The 12,243-nt window shown below is 41.6% G+C and overlaps 1 protein-coding gene across 3 annotated transcripts in view; it reads left to right on the forward strand.

Annotated features, from left to right (window-relative positions):
* Window positions 1-12,243, forward strand: part of CACNA2D3 (calcium voltage-gated channel auxiliary subunit alpha2delta 3) — a 486,071-nt gene that overhangs the window by 295,598 nt on the left and 178,230 nt on the right. For all 3 annotated transcript variants that reach the window (XM_053377842.1, XM_053377843.1, XM_053377844.1), the window contains exon 12: window positions 6,846-6,924. In XM_053377842.1, coding sequence (XP_053233817.1) covers window positions 6,846-6,924 — 79 coding nt within the window. The remainder of the gene's footprint in view (window positions 1-6,845; window positions 6,925-12,243) is intronic.

A 12,243-nucleotide genomic window follows, 5' to 3' on the forward strand; every position in this document is an offset into this window, starting at 1 on the left:
TGGGTGTGTGCAAACTAATCCCTTTTAATAGAAGCCATCCCAGAGGATGGGCAAGTACTGGATGCACTGTGATGTTGTTCCCAGCTGCAAAGCTCTTATATAAGACCAGTTGGTAGTCATTCACTTATTTTAGATGACAGTCAAACACCCACCAGGTTGAAAGCTAAAATGTCCCCTACCCACAGAGAAGAGTCCCCCCACCCTTCAAGTTGCAGCTCTTGATATTTTGCCCTTTGAAACTCATTTGGAGCCACTGACAACTGAATCGCCTTTGATTTGCACCATTCCACCCTTAGTTTCATTCCTTTGACACACCAATCCAAGTGGATAGTGAACTGAGACAGGACCAAGGACCTGCCAATTACCTACATGATATAGGCTGTATCTATCTTTGGTGTATCTTTGCTCACAGATACAGAGATAGATGCAGGACATCTAACAATTCCTTTCAGTGCTTGCTGGACCACGCTGGCTCTCATGTTCTTAAGTACACAGCAAAATATGTGCTCAAAGGCACAAGTGCATCAAAAGTCTGCTGAGCCCTTTCATGGTACTCAGGGCTACTCTACAGACTTGTGAATTGTTTTTAAGGATCTCTAAAAGGAGCTTGCAAAGAACTCCTCCTGCTTGGTTGTCTTTTTGGCTATTGACTAAATAAGGTCTAACATGGCTCTGGTTGTTTTTGTGTTTTTTTTTTGCAATAAAGACAGCTGTCATTTCTTGGGAGAAAAGTGAGTAAGGAAATCTATTCAGACAGTACTGTCCATGGAAATGGCTTGCAGCTGTAGGCAAAGGTCTCTGTTTCCCTGGCGGCTATAAGCCAAAGTCCCCTCCTTTCCCTCTAGTAAATTTAAGTAGTTAAGATTATTATTTGGCCAGCTGTTGCGCATCACACAGAGACTTCGGGCCTCCAGAAACATTCAGCAGGGAATAATGAGCCTTCCACTGTCAGCTGCAGGAGGATGTATCCTATAGCATTATCTTTTAACTGAGGCTGCAATCCTAGGCATGCTTTTTTAGGGAGTGAGAATTTAGGGGGGGGCTTTCTTCTGAGTAAATATTCTTAGGATTGTGCTACCCCCCAAGCCAATGCCCACTCCTGGATTGCTGCATCTGAAGGAGCAGGACAAAAGGCTTCGTTCCATTTTTTTAAAGCAGCACATAGAGAAGAATGCTTGACAAAGGAAAATCACATGCTTTCTAGAGTGGGTGTCCACAACTTGTCGCTCACAAAGCCCAAAGCAGCTTGCCAGCATTGCTCACCATTGTCCAAACAGACCTGCTGTTTTTTTGCCAGACGGGGGGGCGGGGGGGGGGGAGGAATATTATTAAGCACTTGCATACATTCATGTGCAAAATGTTTCTCAACCTCCTCTCCTTCATGGTACCTCTTCACTAATTATTGTGGTTTTTCTCCCTCATTTTAAATTAATTATGTTTTATATATTGTTATACTTCTGGAAGCTGCATTGGGAGATTGTATCCTGAAAGTCAGTTTACAAATATTTCATATAAATAAATACTGAATAAATTATACATAGTATTGCCAGTCCCTCTTGACTACTGCTACAGTGCAACCCCACCCTGCTGTCCTTTTGCTGTTCATTGGACAGCGATCCCAACAAAAAAGGACAATAATTTCTCACACAGCCAGTTCAGAGTGAGGGCATTAAGCACTACCCTCATTCTGAATGTGAGCTTGAGAGGGATATGCTCTGTAAGCACCAATAGTCATATTCTAATCTGAAATATCACTCACGCAAGAACATTTTACTGGACTGCTTTTTAAAAAAAGAATTATTAGAACACTTGAATTAGTCTGGGGAGACATGAGTTCAAATCCTCAAACACTATTTTTCAACCTATCACAGTGTTTGTATGAAAATCAAATGTGTGTGCAGGGGCAGTCATTATCTGCAAAATATTTACCACAGGGGGGTGATGGTGTCCTAAGCAAGGGAAGGTCAACAGGGCAAGGCACAACAATTAAAGGCAATAGTCAGCACTTCAGAAGATCAAGGTGTGGGTTCAGGACCATGGATAGTGCTCCTGCAGCTGAACAAACATCCAAGTTGTCTCAGCAACTGGCTGAGTTTTACAGAGGGCCTAGGAAGTCATTGACTGGAAGATTCATCCCTTGAGGGCTGCCTCCTGGCCATTTAAAGGAATGGTTTCTTCTTCAGCCATTGACTGCAGAAGCAGGTAATGGGTTCTCAGCTGTGGGAATCTCTCGTGATTCTCCAGGAAGTCTGTGGCCAGCCATCAGAGTCTTACAGCTAAGAGGTCTTTGAGCAGTGCTCTGGGGAGGGCAGGGGAGCTTTGGTGCCTGTGGATAGACCCAGGACATACTAGGGCATGGATGCATCTCCTCTGTAGAACTGCAGTTGTAAGAGGACTCTGAAGAGTCATGGTCTGGGGTCATGACAACATTACACCAACCTAAGCTCATTGGATGAAGGGTGGGATTAAATTTAAATAATGAATAATTTGTCTTTCTAAGATGCTGTTCTCCCTTCTCACAAAATATTCCCAAAGGTAGGAGCCAGACCCCTCATTTATAAATGTGATTTATAATCTTTGAACCCTTCAGACCTGTAAGAGTAGCAAGTTAACTGGGGGGGAAACCACATAGATGGGATTTGGACAGAAGGCTGTGTAAATAAATCTGTCGTCTAACTCAAGGCAAGCTGCAGTAATAAAAATGACTTGGCCAAGAGAAAATGCTAAGTGGAAAAAGTAAGACAACTGTTAATTATTTGTACTTCTCAAAACACCAAAGCACTACAAGCCAGTAGGGGTTGTAGGGCATCCATATCAAAGTTGCAAACATAGCAAATGCAGAGCTGTAACAAAGCCAGGATTATTGTTATTTTCTTTTTCTTTTTAGGCAATATATGCTTGTGGTCCAATATTTCAAAGTTACATGAAGCAGTGCTCACAACTGAAAACTAATGTTTCTGCCGAAGCATACTTCCTCTCCCACAGAGGATAATCTCTACGAGGCGTAGTAGGTCATTTAGGCCTCATAGGCTTAAGGCTGAAAATTAAAATATTTCATTTTTGGCTGCTCTCCCAAGCACCTGAGTTCCATATCTGTGTAACGCGGGGTCATGTGCTACACATGGGGAGCAGCCTGGGTAGATGGCAATTTTATACAATCAGTTTAAGAGTACAACTCTGCTTCTTTGGCTCAACAAAAAATCAATGGAGAACATGTGTGACTGATTGCTCATTAACTTTGTATTAGAGATACTGTGACACTTGTGCATATTTCCCACATAATCTACCTACTATTTCCATGTAGTGGTATGCTCACTGAAAATCACTACAGAAGGCATTTCCCATAAAATGTGCTGATCACACTGCAAGAGACTGTTGTTTTTATTTTCCGTAGCAGTCCGATAAACATTTAAATAATCATAATCTAGGTAAAGGGACCCCTGACCTTAGGTCCAGTCGCGAACGACTCTGGGGTTGCGGCGCTCATCTCGCCTTATTGGCCAGGGAGCCGGCGTACAGCTTCCGGGTCATGTGGCCAGCATGACTAAGCCGCTTCTGGCGAACCAGAGCAGCGCACGGAATCACCATTTACCTTCCCACCGGAGCAGTACCTATTTATCTACTAGCACTTTGACGTACTTTCGAACTGCTAGGTAGGCAGGAGCTGGGACCGAGCAATGGGGGCTCAGCCCGTTGCGGGGATTCGAACTGCCGACCTTCTGATTGGCAAGCCCTAGGCTCTGTGGTTTAGACCACAGCACCACCCTCATCATAATCTATTCACAGTTAAAGGTGAATTTTCAGTGCAGTAACTATTCTGATAAAACAAAATGAAATATGAATGCATATTTATGCAAACATTGGAATTGGAAACATTTCCCCTCCTTCAGGTCAGTTTGGCTAGTGGCCTTGAAGGCCTTTCCTTAATGTCTTATGTTTTGCTGTGTTTTTATATTTTGTTGGAAGCAACCCATTGCTGTTGTTGTTGAAATATCCCTTCTTGAGAAGGGATCTGGAGATCAGATCTGGAGAGAGGGGATAACCATGAAACACAGTTAAAAGCCCTATTGGCAAAAAATGCATTCTTGAATATAGAAAGGGCAAGGTACCCAAAAGAGCAAAAAACAAACCAGGTATGGTGCAGCATGAAGGCTAGGGAATTGTGACTCTTGTCACTAGCTGCATCACAAACAATATGCAAGATGAGCTTCACAAAAGCATGTTGCACCTTGCAGTTCAGTAGCAATGAATAATACTATTAAATTTTCTTAGGTACTAAATATTAGGACTTGTATTTGTCTACATTCTGCAGTGGTGGTTGGAGATGGGAGGATAAGATTTAGCATCCTCCACATAGAACTGATAAAATCCTATCCTTTCCTTGTAGCATCTTCAATACACAGTTGTTGAAAGTTGATTACTTGCATCTAATTAAGTATGCTGCTCTGGCCTGTTGCCACATTTGTCTATCCTTCTCTCTGTTCTCCTTTTATTAAGAACATTGTTGCTTTTTGATTATGTGTAGATTAAAGGAAACCATCAGACATAAATCTATCTGATGGATTCATTCTCTGCTTCGAGTATATTTCTTTCCTTTTTTGGGGGGTGGGAGGGTGGTGTCTGGTGGTATGCCCAAATTTTATTGACTTATGCTGAATGTGTAAAATGAAGTTCTTCTTGCCATTTCTCTTATTAAAGTTCCATTTGGGCGCTTGAGTTCCATAGCCAAACACCTTGACCTTTGGCCAGGGAAAAGTGGAGAGAGGGATAAATAAAGGCACTGTACTGAGAGCTGGGCATGCAAAATAAATAAATGAAAGCAATCCTTCTCATTTCAAACTGGATTTCAAAAACTGGTTTGGGGAGGAAATAGGGATGTTGTCAAGTTTGATAACAATAAACTTGGTAGAGGAGGATGAATGATCCGAACCTATATTGACTGGTGGTGTGTGAGTACAGTGAATGAATTCATATCCTTCTTTACAGTTTCATTTTAGTTTTGCATTGACGCTGAATCCTTCTCCTGTAAAGAGATGGCCTGATATCCAAGCACTGGTTACATCCCATATACTGCAGTGTATTAGATAAAGAGGCTGACTTTGAAGTTTCTGTCAATGCTAATTACAGCAGCTGATTACTGAGCGAACCTAAGGTGTGTTTTGAAAGCATATGAGGCCACAATAACTTGTGGAAGGTGAGGAGATCTGGGTCTAGCCAATGCCTAAATGGAACCACGTGTATGCTGGCTTGGGTTCCATGGTAGAAAAAAGACTAATGCTAGAACAGAATACGTTGGCTTGTAGTTCCCAGCCGGTTTCTGACACATTTCAAAGTATGTCAAAGCTGTAAATGACTTGGGACAAGTGTTCTTCAAAGGAAACTTTCACGCACACAAACCTGTTCAGGCATTAAGGTGTTTTCCAGAGGTCATTCTTCAGGTCACCAAAAGCAAGGTGGCCATGTGTCTTACTTCACAGCGGATAAATCTCTTTTGGAAGGGCTGTCATAGGACAGTCATATGAAGTAGTCCTCTATCTGAAGGGCTGTCCAGTTTAAGTCCAGTTTAATGATAAGAAGGGGGACAGCAGAGTGAGCAATCCACAGGTCATCTGGTCACAGTATTTTGCACTGTGGTGAAATGTACTTCTATTAAAATTACAGTAATTATTTCTAATTTTGCACCTTTATACATAAATTAGTTTATGTAATTTTTGTAAATCTGTGCCCTCTTTTAGATCTCTCTGTCTCTCTCTTTTAAATGATTCATGCCCTCTTTTTTTTTTTTTTTTTTTGGTGCTGTGTAAGTGGCAACCCTGACCCAGTGTAAGGCCTGTGACAAGGCCTTTTTGACTGGAGTTTAGTGCATGAAGGCTTCACAAAGAAGTGCAGAAACAGGGACAGTGATTTACCAGGGACACCTAACAACAGCAACTAAAATAGGGCTGTCTCTAGCAATATGGAGAGTATGCCTTTCTTAAATGTGATGTGACCTTCGCAGCCTTAACTGTGTCAGGTTTTCTCATATAACTGTGTCTGGTACGGAGTTCCAAGATATTTTAAATTAATTGTCCACCTCATGAACAAAGACTGTGTTGGATTCTTCTGAGGTTTTTCTTTCCAAGGTAGTGTGGGTGGGGAAATTTGTTTGAAAGAATGTAGCCATGCTTCTATACTGTGGGAAAATTCATATTAATATATATATGATCACGCGTTAGAGAGGCAGAGGCATTGCCAGTAGGTCATCTCATGTTTCACATCTGTAGTAATAATTTGTGTAGTAATTAAATGTAAGCTTTAGACCAGAACAGTATATTTTGAACCATAGAACAGACTTCTCTATCATGTGACTTCAGGCTATACCTCAGTAGTGTAAAGTTCTCATTTGCACTTACTCTTAGTTTGTGGAAAATGCCAGATAGTGTGTGTGTGTTATTACAAAAACAAACAGAGATATAATTTGGTTAAACAATGCCTGATTGGAGCATAAATATCTTATTTGGCTGATACTCATTGACATCAATGGGAACTTTTCTTTCCAGTCCTCTTAGCTCTGCAGGGACCACAATTTTCTTCTTTGTTCACAGGAAGGGGAGGTATAATTGAAGAAAAACCACAGGCAAAGTTACCCTTTATGCATTAAGTGTGACATGTAGTTTGATCCTCAGAATAAAGTTCCCTTGAAACCAGTGGAGCATTTCCAGTAGAATATGATTAGGATATTAGATTGTATTTAATGTTGCTGTGTTGTATAACCAGTTTAATACTCATTCATCAGTTTGGTTAAGGTGTTTCCTTTAAATACACTTCTGTAGCAGAGAGACATTAATTTAGCATTGTATTTTCAGGTTCGTATATTCACCTACTTGATAGGAAGAGAAGCTGCCTTTGCTGATAACCTCAAGTGGATGGCTTGTGCCAACAAAGGTTTGTTAATTTTCCTTGCAAAATATGTTTATTTCCTCCTCCTGTGGTGGCTGTTCTTTCTCCCTGTAAAATCCTCTCTGTTCTCATTTTAACTCTTTGTTTGAAGGAAGACTGAACTGTGTTCCCAATTATGGCATGCTAAAGGAGCACATCCCAGTATGGTTCAGTTAACTCTGTGGTCTCACAATCTGTGCACAAACCTGTATTTCACTACCCCACAGGTGGGTGCAAGAAGGTCGTACTTTCAGACTATTTCTGCAGAATTAACTTGTAACCTTGTAAAGTGAACTAGAAGTGCTTCTAGAGGAAACAAATTCATTTGGTCACCATCCTTCACACCTACTGTAATGCATTCTGTGCAAGACTAGTACTAGTTGTAGTGAGAAAGCAGAAACTTTATCAATCTACTCTGCGATACAGGGAACTGGCCCCTAGGAATAATTCAGGGTGCTGGATTTTTCTCGAAGTTAAGCACGGCTTGGGTACTGAGGTTTAAGAGCACCTCTCACTACAGGAGACCCTCATTAAGATTACAATCCTGTGCATATGTATGTGTGAACACAGTCAGTGGGACTAAATAAACATGCAAAGAATTGTTTGAATCTGCCCAGTATATCTGGCTAATGCTTCCTTTTATGAAGCAAGATTGTCAGGGAGAAACGGGACCTTTTCTGTTGAGGTTCCAGCTCTGTGGGATATCGTACCCTAACAAAATATTATTGCAGTTTTTGGAAGGCTGGCAAAATCTTTCCCCTTTTGATACACCTTTTAGGATGGATATTTAAAAGGTGTTTGCCTGATCTGTTTCTCTTAGTCCTCAGAACATAATTTGTATTTTGTTTGTTTTAAACTGGTGCTGTTTTAATAAATGTTTATGTTAATCTACCTTGAACACTGGGGAAATTGGAAATAAATGAAATCTAGCAGTTCTATAGTGTAGAATGAAATAATGTAGCAAAGATGATTGACATCTCCTGTATTGTGCTCTATTACCATAAGAGAACGCCAAACACCCTGTAACAGGATGTGAGCTTTCTTCTGTTCAGTTTGTAGACAGGGTTTTGGGCACGGATAATAGGTGGACCGCAGTCCCCTTTTCCCTGGATTTTGACCCTGAGGGTGTTGGAGGAATGAGCTACTTTCTGTATTACTCAGGAATGGATCTTCATTTTATGCTATGTGCAGGCACTGAAGCAGACATGTCAGGTTGGCCGTGGCCTAATCACAGCGCAGTGATAGAAAGCTCTGGTGAAGCTACGATTCTTTCTGTCATCGCTTCATGTACTGAAGTTTTCCCACTCTTGCGTGTGTGCGCACCACATGACATTCTAATGATTCACTTGAAGTACATCCATTTAGTCATGGATTATTGCTGTAACCGCTGTCTGTGCCCATCTGATGGAAATTACTCAATTTAAAGACTTGTCTTAATCAGCTAATATTGCGCTAGGATTTAGTCTTAGTCACCGTATAAGAATCCTTTGAAGCAAGTTTTTAAAAGACAGTTTCGTCAACAACAAAGTATGTTAGCTTTTCAGACAGTACATTACCCATGCTTCATAAAGATCTAACCGCAGCCATTCAGAAAGTAGGGCCACAAGGAGGTGGCTTCCTTCCTCTCTTCTAATTTGGCATGTACTAGCCCAATCTCCAATAAATGAAAAAATAAAGAATTTTGTTGGTTGCCAAGAACAAATAGCATATATGGCTCTGCACCATATTTTTGTGGTCTTTGAAAGAACGCTCTTGTTATCCTAATGGTTTCTTTATCACTTCCTTTTTGACCTTATCCATGCTAAAAGCCCCCAGATAAGTCTCCCTGCCAGTTTAGTGTGTAAACACTTAATGACTGTAGGAAGCACTTGGAAATATGTTAGAAGGTTGCTAAGCAAATGTTTCAGTATTTAATCTTGAGATTGAGTGAAGTAGTCCTGTCTAAGATTTCCAATACAATGTCTTATGAGACAATGCCCTAGAGCAGGGGCAGCCAAAGTGGTTTCCTGAAGATGTTGTTGGCCATGCTGAGAGGAGCTGGATGCCAACAACTTACGGGGCACATCACATAAACTACCCATGCCTTAGAATATCCTGGGATGTATTTTAGGCATTCGATATATTAGCAGAAGGGTGTACACGGTGTTGCTTTATGACTTCTTCCAATCTCACACCACTCTGGTAACAACCAGATAGAGGAGCCATGTGAGTGGAACTAAAGCAGAAACAAACCACTATTCATTTAGATTGTCTACATTTCCTTTGCTTCACTGGTTAAACCAATAAGGTTTAGGGCAATTTGACAGCAGATACCCCACTGATTCTAATGATGCAACACATTTGGTCTCAACAAAACTAGTGTTTGATTTCTGCTTTACTGTTAGATTAGATTTCGCCAGATTCTCTTGATGCCTTTAATTGTTTTATCGATTTTGATTGTTACGTTGTCATTGTCTTTTGTAGTTATTTTATGGTAGAGAGCCATCTTGGGGTCAAAAGGCAAGGTAGAAATCTTTCAACAAAATCTTCCAATAATCCTCTTTCTGTACCTGCATAAATCTGGGAAATTTATTCCAAAGCTAAAAAGAAAAAAGGAATTAGTGTAAGTCAGCAGAACCTTTTATTGTCTGTTTCATTAACATCTCCATAAACCTTTGCTTAGAGTGTCAAGAGCAACATGAATTTATCTGCTACTCCATGTCATGTTAATTGAACCCTATCCCTATAGATGCTGCAGCACAAGTTTCTTTCACTTATGGAATAGTAGGAGGGTATCCTTATTAGCTGAAGCACTGCTGGGTTCTTTTTTTGTGGGGTGGGAGAATGAAAGATAATATCAGCAAGAGAGGACTGAGACCTGGCAGTGCCTCTCTGCGGAGTCTCAGAAGGACTGCACTGCAGTCTAATTCTTGCATGGATGGGTAAGCCAAACCGTGTAGCTGTCATAGAGGTCATTGCCCCTAGAATCAATTTTCCTCGTGGTGATTTTCTCCTTGGAAGCACACAGCAGAGATGGAGGGTGTTTGAAAGATTTCCAGCCGACTTGATTGTGGATAGTGAAATCCTTTCTCTGGAACTGGATCACGGTGGAATTTCACACACTGAAGGAGACCACCACCAGCTCCCGCTCCTACCGCAGCATGTTTCTCCCTTACATAAGTAGGCCATACCTTGAGGGAGCATGGGCTTAATGAGGCAGAGCGGCAGCCCATTTTAAATACATTAAAACAGTCAAGACCCCAAAACCGCGACAGAATAGTGTATGAAAGTTTTCAACTATCTTCCTAGCAGTTTGTAGGAGAAGGGGCAAATTGTTACCAAGATCTTCAGATGCACAAGTAACATTTTCCAAAGGTTTGGCTTGCCAAATTTTAAGGGATTCGGCCATGCCTCTCCCTCAACAGTCAATTACAACTGAAAGCTTGCCAGCTGTGAAAACAAAGGCGTACTTCAATGTTTTAGTTAGCCACAAACAAAAGAGCCAGTATTAGGCGAGTCTTTAAGAAAATAGTCTACCTCACTATAGTAATTTGACAGTCCCTTCCCTTTAATGTTAGTTTATTTAAATATTAATTGTACACCATGTGCCTCACACTTTACATAACACTGATGAAAGAGGTTGAGAAAATTCATCAATACATCAGTCTGTGTGGGGACAAAATGGTGACAAGAGGCAGTTGAACCTGTGGAGTTATTATATCACTAAGAAATAACTAAAAGATTGGCTATTTAGACCCACTGCTGTAGTATCCTAAATTGTGATGTTCTGCAGAGAATGGCTCACACATTTCAATGAAGGATGAAATGGCATTCTACCTGCATAAGTGTAACAAAGCAGGCACTGACTTTTTTCTAGGGAAAAGCTGTTATGGGAGCACTTAGTTATTGTTCTCACTGCTTTTCTGTTCCAAACTGTCACTTGCCAGTTTACTGTCCGTCTTACTTATTTATTTACTGTATTTATTGGCAGCTTTAGATGTCCAGGCAACCTAAAACATAATACAAAAGTTAAAATTAATTAATGGTAGAAAAAACAAGTAACAAGAAAAAGTAATACAGCATAAAAAATCAGATGGTCTTTGTCTAGCATGGAAAAGGTGCCATGTGAGCTCTAGGGAGCTCATTCAACAGCTGGCATGTCACCACTGAAAAGACCCTTTCACTTGTAGCAATCTGCTAAACCCACCAGGTGGGAAACTCTGATAAGGACCTCAGAGGTCCAGATAGATACAGATGTGAAGAAATGATCCTTACACTTCAAGCTGGGTTTGGAAATGGACTGCATGCCAGTGAAGATGATGAAGTGCTTTACTCATATTTTCCCCCTCCCCAGTTATCAATCTCACAGTTGTATTTTGAACTGATAAAGGTTTCTGGACCTCTATCAGTTTCCCCACTTACAGCACAGTACAATAAACCAAGTAGGGGATTAGTAGTACATAGGTGACTGAAACTAGGCTATTCCTTCCCAGGTAAGGCTGTACCAGGCATACCAGCTCAAGCGGACCCAATGGCAATCCAGGCAGTTTGTCTCCCCAGTGACAAAGATGGATCAATGTGCACCCCCAGGCTATCAACCTGACTATGTAGTCCAGGGCTGGAGAAAACTCCTGGGGCTAACATGCCTATGATGGGCAGCAGGGCTAGAGGCAAAAGTGGGCATAATAACAGGTGTTTATTTGACCTTTGAGCACCTAGACTAGTTTCTACTTACACTCTCACACACCCCTCTCTATCTTCCATCCAGGCAAGCAAAAGTCATTATCAGAGTTCAAGGATACATTCCAGCCAGGCAAAAACACTCAAGGAGGGTGTGAAGCAAGGCTGGTGAGTGGTGTGGCCTGGGGAGAGGGGAATGTGGCTGGGGAGGGGCTGTGACCTGGGGAAGAGGCCCATGGGGCAGAAAGAGAGGCCCAGAGGGCTGTGTTTAGCCTCTGGGCCTGAAGGTCTCTTTAGCAGGAGTGCAACCCCCTCTGGAACAGGTTGAACACCACTTACCTGGCAGGTGAACCACCCACTTGCATTGCCTCTGCCTTGTATGGATTGAGCTTCAGTTTGGTGGCTCTCCTCCCGACCTTTGCTGCATCCTGGCACTGACTTTGCACTCCCACTGCTCCACCTGCGGCTGGTGGAAATAAGTAGTGGAGTTGGGTGCCATCCACACATTTCCCTGCTTTGGTGCTTGTAAAGTGAAAGGGTGTATGTAAATGGTTTAATAAACAAAACAAATAAATTCTGCTCAAACCAGTGGATGACCTCATTCAGCATTTCAAGTACCCTTGCCTCTGTGTTAGTTCTCTACTCCAGATCCTGCTCCTGAAGCTA

Source organism: Podarcis raffonei, chromosome 2, assembly GCF_027172205.1.
Source record: "Podarcis raffonei isolate rPodRaf1 chromosome 2, rPodRaf1.pri, whole genome shotgun sequence".
NCBI classification, from domain to species: Eukaryota; Metazoa; Chordata; class Lepidosauria; order Squamata; family Lacertidae; genus Podarcis; species Podarcis raffonei.